The following is a 26779-nucleotide window of genomic DNA, read 5'->3' as shown; positions in this document are numbered from 1 at the left end:
TAAGTAAACTGTTCCACAGTAAATTGCTCACATAGTTAAAAATACTACCTTTTTCCTGTCTCCATGTATCAGACTTCAGCTTCCAGATCTTGGATCTTGGTTGCCTTTTTCTACTAGGTTAAATACAGATATCTTCCCTTGGTAGCTACCTGCAGAATAGAATAGTCTTTTAGACCCGTTAAACAGACTGGTAATTTTGGTGGCTCTCTTGTTAGACTGGCTTTTCAGGCTCTACTTGATTTTTAAAATTTTTTTTTAAAGTTCTTTTGCAAACCCATTCAAAGTTTCTGACAAGCCCTCTGAAGTGTTGGGTACCGCAATGTGTACATATTCCAAGAATGAATGGTCTCATTAACACCATATGCAGGGCAATTTCATCTTCCCACTTCTACTTATTATTCACCTCCTCATACTTGCAGAGATCGTGTTTGCCCTTTGAGCTGCTGCGTGTTGTTCAAATTGTTATCAGTTATGGAAACAGTCTTGTTTCACAGCGGCTGCTTGCAAGTCTGTGGTCTCACATAATGAGCACCTCTTGTATTCTTACATGGACTTGTACTTGTCTGTGCTCAAGCATGGTCTGCTCAGGTAGTGTGTAGATCAATCTGCAAAACTGACAAGGTCTGTGTCATTATTTAACATTTCATCAGTTTTTGCACTGACTGCAAATTTGGCAAGCTCTGAGTTTATTTTCTCTCAGATCGTCGAGAAGTATGTTGAATTATTTTGGACTGATGAGGTTCTTGCTGAACTTCAGAAATACTTTGGTTGAGATGACAGTTCCACATTTACATTAGTTTTTGAGAAGCAGCAGCTAATGCATTTTTCCTGTATGCAAGTGGACTTACTTTCTGTTTTTGTGCCTTTTTTTTTTTTTAAGCTTGTTAATAGCAAAGTGCCAGTGCCCAAAATCAAGCTAAAAACCAGCAGGGGGATTCCTAAGAGGGTTGTGGGTTTCTTACAAACTCCTGTGCTTGAGATGGAATATATTGGGTGTTTTGTTATTAATAACTTTCCAAATATATTAATATCTTTCCAAATATCTGATAGAACAGAAAGCATCTCTTTATCACTGTGAATGATGAATAATTTTGTTTGCCTCTTTCTAAATACTGATTGGGGAGAGTTACTGAATATTTGTAGGGAATTCAGCTTGTGCTTGATAGCTGGTTGTCTTTGACCCACAAACCTTACTAGTTTAAAAATACTGGCACTTCTTTAAAAATTCTGAAAACATTTTTTTTAGTTTGATGATCTACAGTTATTTCGTTTGTGTTTTGAGCTTTTAGCGCTGTGTGTTTGTGTTTCCAAACTGTAATTTGTACTTGTTAACTACACTGCTGTGTTTTGTTGTTTTGTTGGGTTTTTTTTAATTTATTCTTTGTATGTGAGAGTAGACTATTTAACAAAAGAAGCTATTTCTCATGATTGCAGAGTTGGAGATTTTGTCATGTGGAAACAGACTTCTCAGTTTACTGTCTGCATTTTTAATCTTAAAGCTTCCTTTCTGTTTAATTTTGTGTGAAATATTTTAACCTATGAGGAGCTAAAACCCTCAAATATTTGTGTTACCAGTCAGGACTGTGATCTTTTTTTTCTTACCAAGCAAAACTGGTTTGTGCTTATTTGCTCATAGACATCTGTGTGTTTGTTGATGCTAGTGGTTTTGGTTTTGTTTGTTGTTGGTTTTTGGGGAGTCATTTTTTGTTTGTTTGTGGTTTTGGTTGGGTTTTTGTTTGTTTGGGTTTTTTTTTTTTTTTGGTCTGTGATCAACACAATCAATAAGGGCTAATATTACAGTGCATCAAAAGGATTGGCTCAACAGTAAACTTGTTCAGTGACCTTTTGTATTTTGCCCACGTTGTTAACCCTTGAAAAACTGGGTTTTTTTGTTTTTTTACCCCGACACAGTTTGAGGAGCTTTATTACAGAATAATGGGGGACATTAGCATTAGAAGAACTGTAGGTAGAAAAATCTGATTTATTTTATGAAGGTTTTTCCTTGTGCTCCAAAAATTCCCTTGGAGGGACAGTGGCAGCAGAATTCTTTTCTCAAATATGAAAAGGGAGCACAAGATGATGGAAATATGTAACAATTTTATTCTTAGAAAAAGCAGAAAATTCTAAATGTGAAATATAAGTAACTCTAGAAGAACAATACTTGAAACAGGTACAAAAGGAAATGGATATTATAGACAGAAGAAAAAGTGCTTGAAATAGATCCTTTTTTAGATACAAGTCAGTTTCTACTTAGAAAGTGCACTTAAATGTACTGCAACATAATTACATTAGAAATTTAATTAATAATCTCCCAGAAAGTTTTTTGGAAACCTTTCTCTGGTGGGTTCCTGCCCCCCCCCCCCCCCCCCCCCCCAACTTGAAAGAATCCTTTAAAGCCCTTTAGGGGCAAACAGCACAGGGGATTTACCAAGTGCTAAGCAAGTGCTTGGTTTTCCAAGACCCCTTTCTGTGCCCTTCTGATGAGCATCCTCTGGGGTCACAGCAGTGCTGGGGCTTGAAAAAAGTCCTGCTCTCTCTGACACCTTATTTGTAGGGGAAGGAGGAATGGACTCTGTCATCACGTTATTTTGTCAAAAATATTTCTTTGCCTTTGGGCCCACTATCTCTCTCTGATTAGACTGGGCAAATATATCCTGGTTTTTGCTGCCAGAGAGATCAGCAAAAGATTTACTTCTTTCATCTACCTCTTGAAGGAGGACAATTTGAAACAAGTCTAGTGATTGTGTTTAAAAAAAAAAGGCTAAAAAAGAAAGAGTCTTCCATCCATCACAGTTGCTTGCAGTGGTTTTCTCCTGAAGCAACTTAGATAATTTTTTTTCAGCCATATTTTCATTGAACTGGTGAGCATTGTGCCCTCAAGTGTAGCATCTGCACCTGTTTGTTACTCATGCTGCATGACTATCCTTTTGTGTGTCACTGTAGCTCCTGTTCCTAACCTGCACACATTTCTTCTTCTCTTTAATGTGTCCTTTGGGGCTCAGACCCTCATTTGTTCAGTCGTGCACATGGGTGTCTGTGAAGGAGCCCTACAGTTTCCAATAGAACAAGTAATGAATCATGATATCCAGTGCTTTAGGGACTTCCATAAAGCAGGGCTGGCTTTCAACCATTATGAGGTCGGTGTTTTGTTGTTGTTGTTTTTTTTTTTTTATTTTTATTTTTTTTTTTATTTTTTAAATTTTTTTTAATTTTTTTTATATTTTGTTTTGTTTTGTTTTTTTTTTGATCACAATGTCTCTCTGACTACTCACACTTGTTATTGCTGCTTTTAAAAATGCTTATTAGGCTGTTGCTAACCATTCTGAGGGCTGGAATGGAATATTAATAGAAACTTGTATCCTGGGTTGCCTCCACAGCTGGTGGGGTGTGGGAGGGCAGGATTCAGAGTGTTTTATTGCAGATAAAAATGTAGTAAGGTGAACTTGGCCACACTGCTGTGCCCTGGCTGCCCCGATCTGCAATGGGTGTCCTGGTGCTACCACAGGGTAGCATCTCCTCCCTACTACAAAGCCCAGAAGCTCTCAGCTGTTTATATGACTTTTCTGGGAGAAGTTGATATGTCCAGGGCATTTCTGTGAGCCTACAGCTGAGCATTATTTCAGATTTCTTTTTAATTGTTTTTAGTCTTTTTAATTTTTTTTTTCTTTTTTTTTTTTTTTTTTTTTTTTTTTTTTTTTTTTTTTTTTTTTTTTTTTTTTTTTTTTTTTTTTGTGACTTGCCTTGAGATGGGGTCAGTATTGTGTGCATGTAAGTAGTATGTCAGCACGCACCAATATCTAGCTATGTAGTCCTTCCTGAGCAATATTTGCACGGGTTCTGTTTGGTGGGAAAATAATTAAGTACAGTGCTTGCTGTGAGCAGGTGGGCACAATAGGAAACTTCATCATTCAAGATTATAGTTGTATTTCCTAGAAGGTGAACTATTTTCTGGAGGTAATTCATTAGTTTTAATGTTTTGCTACTTTCTACTGAAGAGAAGGGGATACTATGGACAAAAATATGTGAATTCCTTGAAAATGTGCTTTTACTTCAGGTATATTTCTACCTGGAGCAAGTGTGCATGTTTCAGTTCATTCCCCAAATTTAATTCTCCTGCTGTTCTTTATTTTTAAGATTGAGGGGAAGTAAATAAAGTTGGCCACTGTTCAGATGAATATAAATGCTTCTGAAAAGCTCTTTGAAGCTGCTAGTAACTTCAAGGTGAAATCCTTGATATTTCGAGGTCAAAGGAGGAGGGGGAGTAAACGTCATAGAGTTTGGGAGTCATGATTCAGAGGACTGCAAAGAATGGCTTGGCACAGCCTACTTGTAGTTCTTGTTAGTGCATCAGCAAAAAAAGGATCTTGGATCTCATGCTGGTGTTCCTGGCATGGAGCTCATATATGGCATGCTATGGAAAACCTCATCCAGCAGCGGGGGACTGGGTTATCTTTGTAAATTACTCACAGGTAATCTACAGTAAGAAGTACCCATCGGTTTCTAAAAATTCAGTAGGGGACCCCAAATGTCATTTTGTCATGTAGAAAACTACGCTTGCTGTGTTGCCTCTTTCTTATGCACCATGCTTTTCTAAAAGTTTAAGAAGTGCATATATATTAAAAAAATAATGGAATGCACTTCTGAGAAGTCAGGATCTTAAGGTAGTCTCAGACTTCTTTATAAAACTTGCACAGTTATGGCTAGTGGAAAGAACAAATTCCCTGTTGCTATTTATGGCAGAGACTCAAAGGAGCTCTGATGGCTAAAACACAAAGAAAAATCAGTTATTAATGATCTATGATTTAGCCATATTACTTCCTTGAGATGGCTAGTCTTTGAGGTCTGGGAAACTTCTTGTAAAATGAATGCTAAAGGTGTCATTTTTGGCCTTTGATGTAAAGCAGTTGGTTTAAATGGTAAATATTTGGGGGCCCAGACTTTTCTACAGATATTTGAGTGACAGGTTCTAATACTTTGGTGGAAATTCTTTTTTGCCTGCCTGTCTTTTTCTCTGGACAGTTCTCCACGTTACATGTGGTGCTCCTTTCCAGGCAGTACAAACTTAAAAATAGATTTACTGCTCTGATAAACAAGTCTGTAAACAGCACAAAGTAATCTCCACTCTGCTGTTCATCATTTCTGTAATAATGCAGATATTTCTACAAGAGCTTTAATGTTCCCCTTCAGAGGCTTTTCAGGGAGCTGTAAATCAAAATTAAACTTTAACTTTGTGAAGGTATTTCTTGGTAGGAATCTATTATTTGCAGCTCTTCAGCAAAGCTCCAAACACACCCAACCTGTCTAATTTTCAGCAGCCTTAAAAGAATTGCTGAACCTGCTGAGTTCACTGGGTCTCTTCCTGACTTCTTTGTTTTTTGGGTCTGTTAGTTGCTTTGGTGCGGTTTTATGTTCGGGGTTTCCCCCCTTCTCTTTTTCTCTCCCCCCCATTTTTTTCTCCTATGGTGAGATAAAAGTCAGATTTGGGCTGTGTTTCATCTTCAGTGGCAGACTGTCTCCAACTTTTGAGCATGCATTTGTGTCTTGGCCTCCTCCAATTATCCTTGTCCTGCTTCCTGTAGCCCAGGGCTGCCACCTCTCAGTTCACAGTGGTACAAGATGCAGAAGAGCACTTGGGAAATATCCACCTAGGCCACCACTAAATCCTGCTGCAGCCCAATTTAATGGCAAACCTAAAATACCTCTGCTGGTAACACGAAAGCTATTCTAGCTTTGTGTTATTTTAGAAAGGGTAGGAATTTAAGCTAGTGTTTTAAATGGGAACAAAACCAAACTGTAATTTTAAATGAACTTACTATATAATATGAAATCTGAAAATTATTAACAGATTCTTTTTACTTAATGTTCTTAGGCTAAACCCTTGATGCTCATTTATCTTACTGCCTCTATGATTATTCCTGTTATGGTGGTTTATAAAAGTTTTTATATGAGATTAAAGATTAACCTTACTAATGGCTACAATTAAAACCTGCATTGGAGTAATTTGAAATGGGGCAAATTATGTTATTACTCAAATCTCGCTTCACCACATTAATTTGTGCTGTATTGAATTTGAGATACCAAGGTTGTTCAGCAATGTCAAAGTCAAGGCTTCTCTGATTTTGAGGTTTTTGGGGGTTTTTGTTGAAGGCAGTTGAGTGCCTCTTTTAACAACAGTAACTTTGAGTTGGGTGAGGACTAAGTGGCATGTTTTTCCTTGCTAAGGACCCTGGTTGGTTGCATTTGTAAAAAGTCCCTGTGGCTCAGGACCTAATGTTTCTTTTATTGAGAATACAAATGTCTCAGTGTTATGGACCATGATATAAAAGCCAGATACTTTAATAATGTCACTGTTAGGCTGGAGGGCAAGTTTTCTGTAAGGGTTGATTACAGAAATTAAGCAGCACCTTGCAAGGCTTTAAACTCTGACTCTTTCCCTGTCTGTGCACAGCTTTCCTACACTTGAAAGGTAATTCACATGAAATAAGTCTGTAAATTTAAAGAACATTTATATCTAATGTGTGCCTTTCTTTACAAATTAGATGAACCACTACTGAGATACTTGGGAATAGTTTTTTTTCCTGTAATGGGGCCTAAATATTAATGTACTTGCATTCAGCATCCCCTTGGATGCCGCATTTTATTTGTCTGTTGTTCTCAACTTGTTGCTTGTGCTTTAATTAAATTCATTAAAGTGACATTTAGCTCAGGCTGGGACTGTGCTTCTGACCTCTGATTTGAAGGTAGGTTGTCATGTTTTTTTTGAAAATCACTCTAAATTCAGCCGCCCTTCCTTCTAAAACTCTTATGCTTTCTTCCTATGACGTGAGCTAACCTTTTCTGAGCTGATTCAACTCTGCCAGCCCAGCAGAATTCCCCCCTTGCCTTCTCCCCACGCTGGTTTAGTTTCTTGGTGAATTACTGCCTTGCCCTGCCTCATGAAGGGGCGCAGCAAGAACAGAGCTGGGGCGCAGCAAGCACAGAGCTGGAGGCACGTCCAGCAGCAGAGCCATGGCTGGAGGTAGAGGGCTTGTCTTGGGGAGGAAGCAGGATCCCTTTTCCTTCCAACAATACTCTCCTGGCGGGTGCGCTTACCCCGGAGCGCTGCCTCTTCAGCAGCTTGGAGGCGGCGGTGACCCTTGGTGACCCTTGGTGACCCTTGGTGACACCGTGCTGCGGTGTGGAGATCCGCTTCAGAGGTATTCACCTCTGGGTGAATCTCATCCTCTGGGTGAGGATGGGGCCTTGTTAAAAGGCAAGTTTGTTGCAGTTTCAGAGTTCCCCAGCACTGACTAATGAGGCAGCAGCCCCCGAGTCCCAGAAGGTGGGAATGGAGAAGGATAAAGAAGTGCAGTATTGCTGGTGTGCTGCTTCCTCCCGCAGGCCTGGTTTGGGTCTCCCTGGCTCAGGCTGTCTGCACACAGTGCCTCAGTCACCTCCTCCTGTCTAATTCCTCCACTCAGAGCTGCATCTTGATTCTGTGATTTTGTTCTTTTATCACTTCATTTTCTTCTCTCCCAGGTTTTTGCAGTGACCGATTTCCCTTGTGAACACTGATCCCTGTGTGTAAATGCATCCACTTCACTGTTGTCTTTTTCTGGTGATCTTCCTCAGTACTCTTTGCCCACTATCTGTGAGTTTCTTTTTTCTTCTCTAGGAAGATACTGAGCTATTCTAAGGTAATCTAATGCTCTTACTCATAAGGAAAGCTTCTCCATACTTTGAGTAAGGGTTTGGGAATGTGAGGGGAGAGAATAACGATATTTATCAGCTGAGTGTGGCAAAGAGATAAGGAGTATTGGTGCTATGAAGAGTGAGCAGTAGAATTACCCCAGGATGTAGCTGTCCGGTGCTTAATCCTCTTGCTGCTGTCCCTGGGCTTTTTGGCCATCCAGAGGGTGGTGGAACGAGCCAGTTGTTTGTCCATCACTGCTTTGAGATCTTGTATGCCTAGAAATGCAGAAAGAGATTTGTCATGGAAATAAAAGGTGCTTTCCATGAGGCTTATGCATGGAGACAGAGGCTTGCTTCAGAGGAGTTCAGTTTAGGACTTGGCTAGTTTTTGGAGTTTTTTGTGCTCCTGTTTATATCCATAGTTGTGTCACCTTGGAAAATTCACTAATTGTGTGTTGGCTAAAAATTCACTAATTGAATTCTGGCTGTCCCTACAGAAAGTTGTCCCTCTGTTTGCTACAACCTTCTGTGAATCCTTTTAATAGTGGGGGAGGGCATCAGATATAAATTTACAGATGAGCATCTCTTTTTCACTCATAGAAGCTGGGAGCAGATCCCTAGCAGGTGCCCCTTGTGTGTTATAATGGAGATAGAGTAAGCAATTTATGGAACCATAAGATAGTTGACCTCAACCTCCACATAAACAGCGCAGGGAAGTTTATGAGGATTTTCTGTTTTTTAGCTTTTCTTTGGTTGCTTTGGCTGGGGTGTTGCCCAGCCTTCTGTTTCTCTTCTGGCTTTTTTTTTTTTTTTTTTTTTTTTTTAAATACTTCATCCCACCATGTAAAAAGATTCTTCTTCAGTTTATGAAGTCTGTTCATAGTTGGCTGTTTGCTGGCTAAGGGGGATCAAGGTGAAGGTGACCAAAGGAAAGTTGCAAATTGCTTTTGATATCATCTGTAAAATAAGAAAGCCCGAGACAATCTAGGAGGATGTGGGTATTTAATTCATGTGGGGAAACCAAAGCTGCAGCCACATGCTTCGCTTTCTGAGGATGCATCTAATTCTCTTCTTCCTTTCCATGGCAGATTTTAGAGTGCTTAATGGGGGAGATAAGATCATGTTCCCATTTTGATAGATGAGACAGCAATCAGCTGAGGCACGTAGGGGAGAGCTGGGAGTGGGGACCAGGACTGTCCAGCCTTGCACTGCTGATGGCTTCAGCTCTTTGGCCACACTGGCTGCCTTCAGTCTTCAATTCTTCCCCGGAGGAGCTGGATATGGATGTTGCAGGCATTTGCTGCAATGTCTTGGCACCAGCCTTTGTCTGTAGGATGCACCTTTGTTTAACCCCACTGCAGGCTGAGAGTAGAAGAAAGGCTTTTCCACCCTGTCTCTCTCTAGAAGAGACATGGTGTTTTTTCTTTTTTTTTTTTTTTAATTGTCAGCATCTGTAGAGAAAGTGTGGGAGAAAGAATGGTATTTCCGTATTTGTATATTAATCATAAGATTTCAGAGAACTTTGGACCAACCAAGGTATTTTAAGCTTGTCAGAACTTTGTTGATATTTGTGAAAATACTGTGAACTGGGGGTATTGGATGCTTGAGAAATGTTTGTTGTCACCATCTTTAACTCAAGGTTTTGCTTTCTACTAATATTGCTCTTGAGATCAGAGGCCAGGCATAATTTGGATTAAGGTAAAGAGAGACAGAGAAGAAATACTGAGCAATGTCTCAGTGCAAACAATTTATACACTAAGGAGACTTTATATCCTAGTAGGGAAAAGTAAGGCCCTGGTTTAGAAAAGCACTTCAGAATGTGGAGTGAGCCCTACAAAGCCCATTGACTCCTTGACTGAAAGGGATTTCCTCTCCTACCCACACCTGAGTAGGCTTGCGAATAGGAGGAGGGGAACTTTTTTATTATTACTTTTTTTTTCCCCCCACAGAGCCAAGGTGAACTGTGGGAGTATTAAATACTGCAAAACTACAAACACAGAAGCATTCTTCGAAATTACTAGGAAACTTCTTCCCCCCAGCATGCTCTGTTTGCACTCGGGAACAGTAAGTCAGATACTTAGCTGGGCAGACCAAATCATATACAGAGCTTGTGAAAATAATTATCTCTACAATTCCAGCTTTTGTTTCATGGCCCTTAAATGTGGGCTGAATTTTCGCTCTGAAAATTCTGAGCCAGAACATGATTTTGCTGGGAAAATTGCATATAAAACCTAATTAAAAGCATCAACCCACACTTTTCTTTTAAAAGTACATCTACTACCATCATGCCTCTAAATGTAACAGAGCTCAACAAGTCTCTAGCAGCCAAGGAAACACATAATTTAAAGGCTATTTCGGCATTTGATTAAGCACACAGTGATAACTACAAGCCCATGCCCTGCAGGCATGACAAGAGGCAATTATGTTCTGAGGTCAAAAGCGAGGGGGAGAAAAAGCACAAGATTTTGATGACTTACTTAATTTTCCAGCTTCTGAAATTAGCAGAGACAAAGGAGTTCTAAATCGCCCAGATAAAATCCCGTCATTATCTGTTGCCTTTTCACCCTCTGCTCTCACTTTGCCCTGCAGAAGCTCAGGAGGAATATTTTCCACCAAATGGCTGCACTTAAAAAACTCGAGCTGGCACACATTTAAACGTTAAAGAATTTAAAAAACACTCTTTTTAAGTTCTGTATTTAGATGGCTGTCTGCACATAGGATCCTGGAAAAAGACACCTGTTTTTCGAAGTAGTGAGCAGCCATCAGCTCCTCTTGACTTCAAGCCAACAATTAGGTCACTTATTTAGGAGATTAAATAAGGAGCTCAATGAGAGACTGTGAAGATAGGGAGCTGCTCAAAGAAGAGAGAAGTGTATTAATGAATTAATACAATCGTGCTGTGTATTTCACAGATGGGCTTTGATGTATCTTGTTTCATAGCAAAAAGCAAAACATCTTTGCTCCTTACAGGAAAACCAGTAAAAATGATTAAGTAAGATTATCATGTAGGGGCATAACAACAAAAAAACGTGTTTACAAGGAGATAAACAGCCAGGCTCTAATCTCCCTTTGGAGTATTTATTGCAGATACTGAAGTAGAAAAAAAAGCCATGCAAAACAAATGATTTGGTGGTCAATTGCAGGATGGAAAACATTTGCCTATTGCTTTAGGAGAAAGCATGATAGGAGATCATGCTGTATTACAATACTCAGCTGCTTCTAGTTTTTCCAGGGTGTTAAATTTTTTATGCTTTTTATCCAGAAAATAAATGTAAATGTTGACTCCATGATACCACAGGGTAAGTCTGTAAGTGAAAGCTGTCCTTCTTAGAGCAAGCAGTCAAGTGATTATGTGAAAGGCAAAAAGCTGAATTCCAGAAAGTTTAAAGCTGAATCGAGAAATATTTGCATCTGTCCAGAGATTCTTTACTGCAGAGTAGAACATGAGCTGTTATTTTGGGGAAGGGGTGTTCGGCTTTGGTTTGGGCTGTTTAGGGGGCATCCTTGGAACTGATATGCATCGAATTTTCGTAGATCAATGCTGTAAAGTCTCATGTCCAGGAAACAGACCCATGATGCTAGAAATGTGTTCTCATTTGGGGTAGAGAAATATCTTGAATGGATTTGTAAATTGCTGTTCGTAATTCTTAATGTCTTATTTCCAGCATAACACAAGAGTTAAGGTTAGCTGCATTTGTACAGTATTGCTGTTTGACAAATACACCAGGTTGTATGAGTGAATTCTCACACATTAAATTTTTTGTGATTTTAAGCAGGGTTTTCCTCAGCCCTCGTGTGTTCAATTGATACAGACTAGCTACTAAAAAAACACCCCAAAGCATAGGAATTAAGAGCAAAAATATACTTTCTGAATCATGTGGCTCAGAGGTTTTGTATTCTGTAGTGGGAACTGTAAAAAGTAAAGTAGTATTACCAACTCTCTTTGCCCTTTGTATAGCTTGTGTTAACCTTCCAGAGGAAATGATCCAAATTGCCCAAGGACTGGGCAAAACCATAGCTCCAAATAGCTAATATTGCCTATAAACCTCATTTTGTCATTTTTTTGGCAGTTAACAGGAGTCATCTAAGCACATGGCAGGAGGAGGGAGGGCCCTTGGCCTCAGCATTCTGCCAAAAGCTGCTAGAAACCTTCTGCCTCCCATGTCACCAATCTGCTCAGGTTTAGTACAGAACAGGCTTGAGAGGAGAGCTCACCACAGCTCTTTTCCAAAATCAGAATCCTGGCATCAGAAGTTTTTTGGTCAGCACTGGCCTTCTGCCATAGTCCAGTGTTTGACAGAGCAGAGCCTGCTGCAGGCTTCTGTGGACAGACCACTGTAAGCAAACTTAATACCTCTTGAAGCTGTTTTTAGGGCAGGCTAAAATTGCTGAGCTCTGCTGACTCTGCCGTTCTGGCTGGCTTATCTCTTCTATCAAATGTTGTCTTTAACATTGTCCCATCCTTCCTCCACTCTCCTCCACCTGACTAGTGGTATCAAGCCAAGGGTAAGAATGAGGCAGTGCACCTTAGAGGTTCACGCTTCTTCTCCTCATTTTCCTCCTCTTGTAAGAGGAGAAGCTGGTGGCAGTGAGAATTTATTGCATTGCACAAATGTATGGTGCAATATGAGCCCAGGGCGAAACCGTTTCTCCAATCTCAGGGAAGGAAGATATCTCAAGTGATCCAAACCCTAAAGCTGTGCTAATTGTGCAAGCTATTATTCAAGAATAAGCACACGTCTGTCTTGGGAGTTTGGCAATTAGTCCACAACTCTGGCACACCAGGGAGGGTCTGATATCAAAGTAATCCCTGCAGATTTGCAGAAACTGGAATCTGAGAATCTGTCCAGTGATACATAAATGAGACAACTGACAATAATGGAAGGATTCATGGAAGTCAATGTGTTGGATTGCTTCCTGACAGACAGGGAAGCCTTGATATAGTCAAATGGTATTCTGAGAAATGTCAATATAATCTTATTTTCCATAAGAAAACTTGGTGTGCATGTACCATGGGGAAGTTTTATGGAAAAAAACAGCAGAACGTTGGATGAGATTTTTTGGTTTGGGGGAGGGTATTTTGGTGTTTTTATAATGGGGCCTGGAGGAAAGGGAGTTGCTGAAAGATCCCTGGTATCAGATGGGCCATGGATATACTGGAGGCGTAAACCTCTCACCATCACATAGAGACCGGCTTGGGTTGTATGTTGAGTTTTGTGGTTGGAAGTGTACAAATGTAGCTTGGAGGGCACATCATCCTTGTATCTGGAAACCTTTATGGTTCCTTTTATCCTTGTGGAATAAAGGAGGAAAGGAGTTGGCTTTTATTTCAGCTTGTGACTGGTGTGCTAGGCTGGGAAACAAGTATTTGGTTCCTAGCATCACCATGGATTTCCCATGAGATCTTCTGGAAGCTGCAAAACCCTTCTGTGGCTGAGTTGAGAAAGACAATGTGTAGCTACTTCATGTGGATATTTGGGGATTAATATATTTACGTTCGTCAAGCTGTTTAAGATCTTTGGATCAAAGAGCCTGTAAAGATGGGAAATACAATTGCTTGTTGTCAAGTGGCATTGTTTACTAATACTTTAGGGCTTTGTTTTCAAGGCATCTCAAAGTGTGTTTTTTTTTTTTTTTTTTTTTTTCTTCTGCAAACTGTAGCCTGGATTTCTTTTAAAACAGGTAAGATTTCTGAGAGCTCTTTAATTTCACAAGCGTTTGCCAGCTATTTGACCATCTAGGCAGATCCAATGCAAGGCTAAGACTGAACTTAAATCATCTGGTGTCCCATAAATTGGCCTTTCCATGGAAAGTATCACTTCAGGGCCCAAACTTTGGGATGGCTGCCAGAACCTACCTGCAGGCCATCCCCTGGCATGCTTCAGGCTACAGCAAAAGCCATTAGGATCACTTTTTCTAAGGGCTAAGAAAAGGACCAGGAGCAATACAAATGTTATTACATCTGCTGTAGGACAGGTGCAATCTTGCTGAGCAGGTGGGATCCTGGTTCTTGGGTTGCTTGTTATCATGAAATTTTCTTTGCTTGTTGAAGTACAACACAGGACTGTAATTGTATTTATATCAAAACCAGCTAGTTTTTCACCTGGTAAGTAGAAATAATAACAATGCCATAGTTGCTATGTTTCAATAAGGGGTTTCTAAAGCCCTATATAAAATGTATCTATAGCTTGTTTTTAAAATGAGAAAATCAAGTCACTGAGTGGAGAAGTGATTTTTCTGGGCAGCCAGCAAGCCAGCGACCAGACCCCGTTTCTGCAGATCTTATCTGAATGGTACCGAAACTATCTCAGCACAGCATATGGGTAAAGCTTTCTGCTGAACGTGATTCTGCTTTTAATTTTAGCCTCAGTGTGGAAAGCCAGTGTTGACTGTGTTTGTGTGTTAATCCTTGCAGCTTTCAGCCGTGCCCCAGTGCCCATGGCTGTGGTCCGAAGGGAGCTGTCCTGCGAGAGTTACCCCATCGAGCTGCGCTGCCCCGGAACAGATGTTATCATGATTGAAAGTGCCAACTACGGCAGGACTGATGATAAAATCTGTGACTCTGATCCTGCTCAGATGGAGAATATCCGCTGTTATCTGCCAGATGCCTATAAGATTATGACTCAAAGGTATGGTGCTTAATATTCTTTGTTTGCTGACTGTCGGTTTTTTAATCCGGAGTGTACACACCGGTTTATGTGTGTGTTTGCATGAGAAAATGCAGGTGCTTAGTCTGGATGTGTGTGCGCAGAATTACAGCTATCATTGCTAAACTGTGGGTTTAACCGAGTTGGTTTAGCATCACGCAATATAAATAACATTTCCTGTAAGTACTGCTCATCAGTCATCTTGATTCTCACTGCATCCCAGTTTTCTCTTTGAAATACCTAAATATCAAGGCTCTAAATGAATGTAAAAGTGCAATCTTTCTCAAAATGCATATTCACTAGTTCTTGTGCTGTGTTCAAACAAAAGGCCAGTAATCTCCTTGAAACAATCAATGTTTTGTGTTCAGAGTAGCATTTACAGTTTTCAAAACACAAAGAGGGATCTGCATCCTTCCTTGTGTTGCCAGGCTTCGTTTTAGGGGAGATCTGAATTTCTAGTCAAGCATTGGTATTCTCATTGATGAATTGCTGAATTTCTGTATAATAACTGTAGCTGTTAAGTGTGGCTGCTGCATTTGGAAATGGTAACTGAGATACAGTCAGACATGTAGACAGACTCCTGTCTTGCTTGCAAAGCCAGGGCCTAACAGTTTATTCCAACACAGAGGTATCTTAGTCATGAAAAGCCTTTTAAATGTTGCTGAATTTTTAAGGCTGTTTTCTGGCACAAATGGTGTTGTAGGAAGGATTCATAAGTCACAGCTCTTGACATGTAATTGAATTCAGTAATACATTCCTAATGCATGAAAAATTATTTAGTGCATTTGACTGTTAATTAGTAATAGAGATTAGTATTTCAAGGTATTAATAGTGGCATTGGCATAGGCAAAGTGTTGCTAATTGATGTCATGACAACATGTGTTTGGGTCCTAACAGTGACCTCATGGCTTAAAGCAGTGCAGGGTTTTAATGGAGCATCTTGCTGTTGTTTGCTGTGAAATGCTTTGCACTAAAATGGACTGGTGTGAGCAGCACAAGTTTCAGCTGTGTTTCACATGCTAACTGCTATTTTTGACTTCCCTTTAGAAACTGCTCCATGTTGAGTATTTAGGTCTCAAAATGTTGAGGAGTCTCATGACAAATGTCCCCACTGCTGCACATGGCTCCTCTAAGACCATTCTTTAATGGGACCTCCTTGGCTAGCTGGTCGAATTCTTGTTTATAGGGTTGTGCCAGCTACATTTTCGAGAGAAGTGGGAAGGGTAACAATGTGCCATCAGCCAGTCCCTTGAATTCTGTGTGGTTTTAGTGGAATTACTGTAATTCTCCTGTTCAGGTTGTTAGTGGCTTCAAGCAGAAACCCTTAATCCTCTGCATATTGGCAGAATAAAGCCGTGTCATCCCCTTTGTGGCCTGTTACAGAGTACAAAGTATTAATATTTTTTATATATATATATATTTATTAGTGTCCTCTAGGCTACAGCTCCTGAGCCAAATGCAGAGCTCTGCAATCTTCTGGTCAGTCCCTACATGTAGCAAGTCTGCAAAAAAACTTCGGCCCTTGGGTCAGGGAGGGCACACAATTGTCTTCTGTGCCCCTGGCACTGCAATGAAAATGTCTGGTGATTACTCACCTCCAGGCATCATCAGTGCAGGCTCAAATGGCTTAGCAGAGTTAGCAGGGAAGCTCATCTCTGTAGCAAAATATCTCTGTTCCATTTGGGCAGCACAAAGTGGTGCTGAAGGGGGGAAAAGATCTGCAGTCCTGTTATTGGTTACTATTGAGCTTCTTGAAAATAAATATAGCCTGATGTTAAAAGACAGGTAAAAAAGGAGAAAATATTCTACTTTGCATTTTTGTCAGTCTCGTTTCTTTTTTTAAGTCTCCATTAATTCAAAGAGTTGAAACAATTTAAAAATAAAGCCATTAAAATGAAATATGTTCTTAAGATGCAAACCAGTCTGTCAGCTCACAGCTCCGAGTACACTTTACAGCTGAGCCTCTGAAGAAAGTAGTTTAAAAGGAAAATTGTGACAGCCTAGTAGTTGTGGCACTAACTATAGCATTTTCTTCTGAAAACCTCTACCTTCAAAATGAATCAATCTAGCAGTATTTGGGTGGGTTTGCATGAATGCAGGCTCTAACACAGTGAGCTTGTCTTTGCTAATGCTGCAGGGTGGGGGAGCAGCTGCTGGGAGATGAAGATTGTCGTGACAGTGAAACCTGCACGGTGATTGAAGCTGTCTGTGCATGGAAAGAAAAGTGGTATGCGCAGTGTGTGCTTATTATGCATTGATTAATTATTGAATTCATAAATGCACAGTCCCCTTGTAGGCTCTATAATAAGTTGTCTCACTACCGGCAAATTTTAATCAGCAACACTGCACAGCCAACTCAAAACTCATTCCTGTGAGGCTGTAGGGAGGGAGAGAGGGAAAGATGGGAAGGAAAGTGTGTGTGAGACAGAGGTGGTGTTAGTGTGTGAGCTGAGGCTGTGAGTGAGCAGATTTATGGTAGATATTAGTGACTGCTCCCCCAGCCCACTCCCACCAAAGAAAACCTGAAAAAAAACCCCAAAAAACAAACCAAAAAAAAAAAAAAACACCCAAAAAAAAACCCCAAAAACCATCAAAAACCCAACAGCCTGAGCTAACATGTTCCTTTCTTCTGTACACTTATATAAATTAATTTTTGCAGATGACTACATGAGGTTATTTTGAAAGGAAAAGGCATAAATCTTACAGTGTGTTTGTGGAGCCCCCTAAGCAGAGGGAACACAAGGAGTTCTTGCTGCAAGTATTGCCCTGAAACTCTTTGCAATCTTGGGAGTATTGCTTGAAGTAAAGGACATTTAAAGAGCTTGTAGGGAGCTATTTTATAAGATGTTAAATCTCTGAGGCCTATTTTAGGTTTTTCTTTTTTATTTTTTTAAATTTTGCCAGCTCCTCCTTCAAACATCCAAGCAGCTGTTGTCGTAACAGCTCAGAAAATGTGCTTTATGAACTGAAGTTTTTCTGATGCAATTAGAAAAAAAAAATGTATTTTGCAGCATGCTTGCTTTGGAAAAACATCTTTGCAAGGCCTGTAATAATTAATTAAATTTTAACCATGCCTATTGTAAATTGTGTGCACTTTACCATGGGAGACTCCTATGCCCTCTCTTGAGTGACTGTGCCACAAAATTAACATATCATCCATTCCAACAGCCAGGGTTCTCTGTGAGCAATAGGAAAAGTGGCCCCCTATTCCTGTAAGAGTTGCCTTTGTTTTTTTAGTGTTAACACAGTTTAGTATATTAAAAGCACCCTAAAGGAAAAAGGGGAAAAAATAGCTTTTGGTGTGCTCTCTTGAATTTCCTGTTGATGCTTCCCACCAAGGAAGCATCCTGGATTGAAAGCAAGGGGCGGAAGAAGAGAGGATCAGGTTTTTGCATGTATGTTCACAGAACTTTGTGCTGTCAGTGCCACCTTTGCATTTAACTTTGAAGTTTGGAGCATTCTTTTCCATAGACTTGAACCTGAAATGTTGAAAAGGGCTGGGGGGGAGAGGGAAGTCCAAGTAGGAGCAGTAGGAAGTACATTGCATGTAGGTACACATACACAAAGCTCTTTGATTTTTTGCCCTAAAGGCAAGAGCAAGGCTTTCCTTTTGCTTTTTGGATCCTTGTCTATCCCCAACCATTGTCTGCTACTCTTAATCCGGAGGAAGGGAAGGAGGGATGGGATAATGAGGCAAAATGACAAAACCAGCAGGCAGAGCAGAAGAGGTGGGAGAAATGTTCACAGGTCTCAGCAGCTTTTCTCAAGATCAAAGCAAAATTCTTTCTGCCCTAGAAGATGTGGAAGGCTCTTGCTGGGGAACTCTCATCTCTCTCAACAACCAGAGAAGTCAGTTTGCAAAGTAGGCAGCGTTTGCCTTTCACCAGAGCAGAGCCATGCAGAGCTCTTGTATGCTGCTCTTACCACTCCTGGCTTGGGAATGAGGGCGGCTGAAAGCTGCTCAGCTATCTCCTTGCTTTTCCCCTGAAGGGAGGCACTAGATGTCCTGCTGGGCCTGCAGTAGCTTAGCTGAGCTAATTTCCTTTAGGTTTCAGTCTGATCTGCATGGCTTGTCCCTGTGGTTTCGGTGTTGACATCATTGATGAGGATTGCAGGTCAAGACTTAAAAGGAAAAAAAAATAGAAAAAGTGCAAGACTGCAGGAATGTAAGAATGTGGTCAGCTGCTCTTAGATTTCCCTTTAGTTTCATCAGAGGGTCTAATCTTTTTATGTGAGAAGGGCACTCACAATTCCCTTGGTAGCTGGAGGGACGGTAGCAGGCACTTGCACAGTGTAGGGGAGAATAAATAAATTGAATGAAGCAGCTTGCATTACACTGCAAAGATTTTTCATCTCCTGAAGGGCTATTTTGCTAATGTTTTTGGTTGATGACCTGAAAAATGCAGGAGTCTGAAATGAGTGCCATTATTATTGTAATAATATTGCATCTCATGGCGTGCTGTTATTGATGTTATCATCTCCTGTGATTTTCAAGACACTTCTCAAATGTCAGTGATCTGCACTTGCATTGGGAAATAAAGAGGCAGGATTACCTGTATTTTACAGATAGGATCATTCACATTGGTCATTCATAAAATGGCTGCTGGTTTTGAACAGACTAGTTTTGGGATGTTCTTGTAGAGTCATGTATATTAAGTAGCTTCTTGCAGTACTTTTGGGAAGGTGCAGAGGACAGGAGAGCTGCAGACCTGGAGGCTCTGCACTGACAAGGCCGTCAGCAGGACTCAAGAGGATGGCTTCAGCTGAACTGCAGCACACTTGTGTCAGGCTCTACACAATTAAAGGCATAATTTCTTAGAAAACAGCCCCCTGCTTAGATGCTGTCATCACCTCTGACTCAGATACTGAATGCCCTATTTGGTAGGAACCCCCCACCACCCTCCTCTGCACCCTGAGCACATTTTGCTAAGACTGCCAAGATACTACTCATTTTTCTAAATTTGTTACCACACAGATGGCATGAGAAGTACATTTCTGAAGGACTGAGCTGCTGCAGTGGGAAGCTAGGCTTTCTGGGAAGCCTAAGTCTGGCGCTTTGAGATCTCCACGTGAAAAGCATCAATATGGAAAAATACTAATGTTTCAGTTAGACACTTTTTATAACCAACAGAAATCAGTGGGAAATAGTGAAACTCGTGTTCCCTGGATTCCGATTTTAAAGGTTAGAAAACAAGCCTCACCACGTGGTTAAACCATCTATTTTGTCACCATGTGGAAAAATTTTAAAATTACGAGAATTCTGTTAATCTCACCGGAACCTTGACCCTGGGACAAGGGTCCGTACTATATTACTAAGACAGGGAAAAAAAATCAAAAATAACCAAAGAGCAGTAAGTCCTAGTGGGGTTTTGTGAACTGGGCTGCTGAATCACTCTAAAATAGGTTGCTACTTCCCAGCCTACACAGTCTTAATTTATCCTACCTCTTCCTTTCCTGCAAATTATGTCGGAGTAAATTCTTAAAGTGACAGCCCCTTGGAATTGCCCTGGTACCCTAGAAAATCAGGGTTTGCCAGCTCAAACCTCTCAGATGATTGCAGCTGCCATGGTTACAGATGAGGAGGAGGCAGTAGCTCCTGAAAGTAATTAGGTTCCAAACCATGGAAGGCTCTGTAGATCAGAAATAGTGCTTCAGGCCTCCCTGGGTACCAATTGGTAGCTGTGGCCAGCTATAAAACACCACTGTTACAATAAATAAATAAATAGATGTTTGTACTGTACTGTGGCTGTCGGGTTTTGGTTGCTGTTAGCATGTGACTCCAGCACATTGCCATTTGGGAAAGTCCAGACTTGAGCTGAGAGAGCAATGTGCAACCAGCAGCTCCTGTAGCCAAAGGGAAAGGCCTCCTTGTCGTGGGCATGCTGAGAAATTAATCTTTGCTAAGTTTCTCTAAGTTTCAGTTTTTCCAGCTATTTTGTTTTGTTTCTTTCCAGTTTCCCCCCGGCCCTGGCCTTAACTGACAAAGAGAAGACACAGGATAATCTCTTGGTTAAAGCATGTCTTGAAGTGGCCTCAGAATCTCTGAACACATGATGTGCTAAAAAAACCATGCAGGAAAAACCCGGGTTTATTACTGCATCCATTACTCAACTAGTGTGAAAGTGGCCACCTCCAGCCTGTCAGAGGGAAGGAACCAGCCAGCCCTTGGCAGCCTTTCACATGTAGCTTTTGCCAGTGGGAGAAGACCTATGTGAAACATACTCCTGTCATCTGTTTTTCTTCTGAGTGTTTGAAGCCTGTTGAGAGCAGCAGCTCAATTGTTAACGTGGGAGGAAGGGTTGAGCAAGGGTGGATGTGTTGCTGGCAGCAGAGTCCTGAATCCACAAGAAGGGTGCTTAGGGAAGATGCAGCTTTAGGCTCTTGGGTGTTGTTCTCTGCTTTGGCTGAAACGGGTTTTGTAAGCATAATCTGAAGTGCCCAAAGAGCAGAGTTTAAAGCCAGGCATCTGCATGCTTCCTGTGGCACCTCCTATCCATTACCTAATTAGCTGAAGTGATAAACATCAAAGATGCTTTTGCTCTGTCTTCCTACATCTTCCATTCACCCAAATGTGGCAGTCATGTAAGGCTGTCACAGGAACTGGCCTTCACATGCTTGGTCTTCTTGTCACAAGGCTTAAATCTATACAAAGCATTGCAAGATAGTCTATAAGTTTTGTTCAGGCTAAGTGGACTTATACTATCTTAAGATAACAAAGCAAAAGTTTCTTTTGATTAGAAAGATATGTGCACACTTCTCTGGCTGGTTTTCTGGTTAGGAATAGTGTCTGAAGGGCTGTGAGGTAAGATGGCTTTGAAGTAATGCATCTATATCACTTTCTTTTGCTTCTTCCTTTCTTCATGTACAAAAGAGCTCAGTTAGTCTGTGCCTGAGGTCGAAATTGGGTTTATACACAGGGGATTGTCTATTCTCTAGGATATTTCAAAGCTTTCATTCAGCACACTTTTGACTGCATCGTTTGTGGAATCTTTGGAGCTTGAACTCCATATTCCATTCCAAGACATATAAAACCAGCACTGGCTTATACCACACCCTCTGCGTGTGTGCCTGGGATTTCTGTGCCTCTCTGCAGGGCTGGAAGCGCTTCCTGCAGACCTCCCTCACCTCTGCATGCTTGGAATTTGGCATCCACAGCGTGGCTGTGCATTTTGTGTGATCACTCTGCTGATACCAAATGCAAACAGGCAAAAGATGTCCATTAGACACAAACCATTTGCTTGCCAGCATCAAAAATATGGGCTGATGCAGGCAATGTTCCTGGATGATCAGTTCAATGTGGTCCTTAAATTTAGGTGTGAGTTTTGTTAGAGGGATAAACTGAAGTTTATTTCAACCTCTTTGGGAAAAAGAGGTAAGGAATTACAGTTACTGGAAGCTGTGACCCAAGAACAGGTTTTGCTGCCCATTGTAATTCAGGAGAAGGATTTTATGTATCAGTAAGTGGAGTGCATAAGCAATGCCAGGCCACATTTGTGATGTAAAGAGAGGGCAGGATATGGAATTTGATGAGAGCCATCTTCTATGCATTATGTATAAGATAATACATTGGTGTCAGTTATATTGAGTAGAAGCCTTAATTCAGCTTGAGTCCTGCTGACATCGTAAACTGGGAGACAGGGAGTGGTTTATGGGCAGTAGTGGAGTCTCCAGACTGAATTATGGCCTCAGCATCCAGTCTGTTACCGAGAGTTGCAGCTGGTAGCAGGCAGTATATTACATGCTTTTACCCAGAGTAGGGCTGGTGACAAGGAAGGGAAAAACTTTATCACAGAGACACTGTGAGAAATGGAAGACTGAGTTATGGGCAAGGCAACAATAGAGAACTATAAAACTAATGCAAGAGAAGGAGGGAGGATTTTGAGCTGGCCAGAAGGAAGGATGCCAGAATGGGAATAGAATTTCCCCAGGCAGTCACTGGTTTGCCCCTGTGCCTGCTGTCCTGCCTCCCTCAGGGCAGGATGTGGCATCCCACAGTGGGCGGGGACTATTTCTGCCACTCCCATGCCTTTTTTTGTTTTTGGTCCCTCATAGTTAGAGATTGCCTTTCACCCCAATGCCCAAGATTTTTAGTATCCTTTCTAGATTTTCAGCCATAATTGTAATTGTATAAATGTCTGTATAAATGGTCAAATCCTTTCTGAGTCTCGTGAAGTCCCCGGTCATGGTGACTTACAGGAGCTCTAAGTCCAGCAGGATAATAGCTTCCTGTGTCAAAAATTAATGTTAGGTCTTAATTTCTTTTCCATCATTTCTCATTGGAGAAAAAGGCATCCAAGCCATCCTTGGAGACAGAGGCATCCAAGCTACCTTTGCCATTTCTGTTCCTTTGCTTGTATTCATTTGTCATATGGCTTCTAACCTTTCTGTTCTCCAAGGGAGAACGTGATGATCTTTCAAATATTTCTTCTTGTGGGATTTGGTATGGATTTTTGTTGCAAGTGCGTGAAGGTTCTTGTTGTTCTCCCTGAATACCCTTCATTTTTAAGCAAACCCAAAAGGACAGAAGAGGGAGAAAAAAATTGTGATAAATTTGAGAGTTTGAGGTAATTTCTCTCTGTAAAGCCTGCTTCTGCTCTTCCTTTTCCCAAGTGGCTTTGAATTACACAGAATGTCCCTTTTGACTCGAGCATTACACTCACACAAATACAATTGCATCCTTCCCCAAAAGGCCTGTTCTGCTCCTAATAAATTATTAGCTCTCTTGGTTGCTTGGAACAGATTGTTCCACTTAAATGATTACAGTGGTGCCAGCTAGTACTGATAGAAGGGAAGGTCTGGTCCTTGATACTAGCAAATGAGTAGAGTAAAATATCAGTGTCCATTAGATTGTAGGGAGCAAGGTTAGCTCTGGCAAACGGATACAGACATCCAGGGTCTTAGTCACACATAGTGGAGCGCTATAATCTTGTCACAGATGTTGGTGGACTGGAAGCGTGCTCAGGTAGGTATCTCATGGGTCATGGAAACTTTCACGTACAAATGCAGATGAGTCATTGTCATCATTGATATTTCAGGGAGAAAATAAGACATCTTTAAAAAAAACCCAAGCCTGCCAGTGTCAGAAATGCACCTCGACACCCTTTTTAATTATTGGCAAGGTTGCCAAGAGCTGAAGACAGGTATCTAATATCCAAGACACCTTAAAAAGACCCCGAACCCCTTAATGATACATACACACAAAGCATATAGGTCACCTTCAATGCAGTGGATTAGTCAGAGCTCTGGAAAATCAATTTTGTTTGAGTAGCTGCACTTGTAGCTAGATGGAAAGAGTTAAGGCCAGGCACCAAGCAGTGCAGGGTAGTGTCTGTCGTGGTGGGCTGCAGTCCAGAGGGCACTTTGGTGCCTGTGTAGCCATGCATGTGGCAAGAGCTGTCTGAAGTCAGCATGGAGGTAGAAACCTTCCAGGAAATCTCTGCCCAGAGAGAGAGGTCACTCCTCATTTTTGTGGCCTGGATGGCATCCAGGTGGTAAAAGCACCCAGTGGTTCACCTCACCAAATCACTGGAAGTCAAGGGCAACTCACCCACCTCTTACTTTGCTGCAAACCACATGGGTTGGTGTGCCAAGCACTGTAATCGCTACTTCCCTGTGTCTGTTGATTGTGGGGGGGGGGAAACGTTCTATGCTGAAGGGATACTAAAGTTGTAAACACTTAAAAACCAAAAGTACTCCTTAAAATAGAGTAAAGGCAGAGAAAGAGGATGGAGGTTTTGTTGTATAGTGCTTAAAAGGCACTGTGTTGCATCAGCTAACAGATTCAATGCCAGCTGACACAGTGTGCCCCAAAATGTTTTTTATCAGGAAACTTTGGTTTGGTGTAGAAACCTTCTATAGATAAAGTATCCTTCAGAATGACCCAGGTATTTTGTGCTTGTACTGACAATAGATGAAATAAATTCCTTTATTCCTTTCTCCATAGCTTAAATTTTAAAGGTTTAAAAGCACTTAAAAGCACCCATTGCAGCCAGGAGCCTGACTCCTACTGAACTGGCATGAGTCCTGAGGTCTCAGTGTCCAGAAATTTCTTTTCAAAATGGAAGTTCACTCTTAAATGGCTCTAGTGGCTTTTAATATTTTGCTCATGATCTAATTTGGATCTTAAGTATACCAATTTGGAAACAGCCTGCCTGACATCAAGCTATGAGTTTTTAAACTCATATGGTTTAATAAGATTAACTTGCTGCAGTTCTGATAGAGTCTTCAGTGAAAGCTTATTCAAATTAAGAATCAGTCAGAGGGGAAGTAGCCTCAAGCATAAAGTAGGAGTGAGGTGGTGCCAAAAATCAGGGCTCCGAGAGGCTTTGTTGTCTCAGACTTCGCTGAGAGCAGAAACCTTTACTGCCAAATTAATGCACTAAGAGGGGAGGGGGAAAAAAGCATAATTAAGAGATTAAAACCCAATATTCCCTTTTTCAGCTGTCATCTTTGGAGATGTACACAAATATGCACCCATAGAAATGGATGCGTAGTTCATTTTTTATTTTATTTTCGAGACTCCAGAATAAGTATTAAAATATGTGGGAACTCTCTTACACGTCTGCTTGAATTATGGAGAATAATTCACAAAGTACAGCAGGGCCACTAAAATTAATGAATAAATAAGTGAGTTTGAAGAGTATGCCTGCCAAATCTGTGTTTTGGGGCTCTTCTGCATAAAATAATTAATTCATATATTTTAATCATGTTAGTTTCTTCCAGTGTTTGCTTGCATTTCAGCAGTTTCTTCCAGTGTTTGCTTGCATTTCAGCAGTAGAGTGTCTCCACCACGAATTTACTTTCCTCAATGTTGGTACGGGGAGTCCTGATTGTGTAACCTCTTTTAAACCAAGGTTACATATTAATCCCCTTCCTCCCAGGGGGACACCCTCAAGTTTGGCAAATACTGTGTGATTTTCAAATGTGCACCATATTGATAACATGTATGTGGAATCGGGGCCCTTCTGGTTCTGATTTGAATTCTGAGCATGTTGAGCATTTTTTCTTCTTCCATGAAGAGGAAAACTCTCAGCAGTTTCCATGCATAATTTCATTCCACTGTTTCAGCAGGAATAATGCAGCTGTGAAAGAGGAATGTGAAATCAAGTGCATACCCCTTTTTGAATATCACAAATTTTATTAGGGGCCTTACAGGAAGGAAGAAATCTGTAGGACTGATTGGTCACAGTCCAGTGTTGCTCAGCAAGAAGAGAAACAAAGCTGCAGTGCCTGTGGTGCTAATTTGAAGTTTTGTTTAGCACGGGCTACAGGAATGGCTGAAGGGCTTTAGCTGTGAGTATGAGGCCCTGAACTAAACACTGGGTAATTTTGAAATCCCTGTGCTGTGAGAGGAGCCATCATCAATTGCTGGTGGTCCACGGGAGGGCTTAACTAGAACCTGTCGGGGTCCGCTGTTATGTGTCTCTGCCCCGACACGGGGAAAGGTGGTTCTGGGCGGCTGCGATTGCGAAGGACGAGTCTGGACTCTTAGATTTTTCGGTCTTCAGTTCTGTTTATTATCTCTTATCTACAAAGTTTTTCTCTCTGCCCAGCCGAGGTCCGCTCAGCAGGACAGTCAAGTGCACTCTCCCCCGCCCACAGGGCGGCTGTGTCTTTTATAGAAAAAATTACGTGTGACATATTTACCTTTATTTCCCAATACTATTCACCCTTATAGACAAGTGTACCTTCACCATGAACCAATCCCCAAGTGCCAACATCACCACACAAAATGGAAGACATGAAGAAGAAAGAAGAACACAGGACCACGCCCTGAATCCTCCATCTTGCCTTCATGACCCCCCTGTACCTATTTTTCTAAAATTTATATTTCCTTCCATAAATGTACCATTCACACCCAAGAAGCTCTCATTTCCTCATTCACAGGTTCTTCTCCTTTTGATGGATCGAAATCCAACCACCAAACCCTTTTGGCATCATTCCAGGGTTTCCGAGCCCCTCAGGGGCTCCCCTGGTGTCTCTGCACGTCCACAGTGATGTGCTGAGATCCCACAGAACCAAATCATACAAAAATGTGTTGACCACACAGGAAAGTCAAATAATTGAGACACTGACATTTTCAGGGTTATGTCTTTTGTAAGGGTTATGGAAATGTGCCTGTCCTGTCTTCTGTGGCATTTAGAAATACACTGAAAATAAAGGTGGTGGCCTGCTGGAGTTGGTTGCCATATGGCATACGGTTGCCATATGCCATAGGTTGCAGTAATGGTTAACTTGCAAAAGAAAGAGTAGCCGGAACATTTTCTTTCTGGAGAAGTGTACAAAGTCTAGTTTGGTTACATGGAGTGTTTCTCCATGCTTCCTTCCCTCTCCCAGATGGCTATTGGCAAAATAGACAGGATACAGTATGATGTTTTAAGTATATGCATTTCTTTAATGTGCAACATTTGGCATGTTTGTATATACATCTAGAGTGACTGCATATATGTAGAGGAGGATGT

General features: G+C 41.1%; 1 protein-coding gene across 1 annotated transcript in view; it reads left to right on the top strand.

Annotated features, from left to right (window-relative positions):
* Positions 1–26779, top strand: part of ADGRL3 (adhesion G protein-coupled receptor L3) — a 318746-nt gene that overhangs the window by 51107 nt on the left and 240860 nt on the right. Inside the window, exon 3 of the mRNA XM_041412143.1 lies at positions 14087–14300. Coding sequence (XP_041268077.1) covers positions 14087–14300 — 214 coding nt within the window. The remainder of the gene's footprint in view (positions 1–14086; positions 14301–26779) is intronic.

This window comes from Onychostruthus taczanowskii, unplaced genomic scaffold (genome assembly GCF_017590055.1).
Source record: "Onychostruthus taczanowskii isolate IOZ18803 unplaced genomic scaffold, ASM1759005v1 scaffold38, whole genome shotgun sequence".
NCBI classification, from domain to species: Eukaryota; Metazoa; Chordata; class Aves; order Passeriformes; family Passeridae; genus Onychostruthus; species Onychostruthus taczanowskii.
The sequence above is the reverse complement of the archived record's forward strand: the minus strand, read 5'-3'. Positions and strand labels throughout refer to the sequence as shown.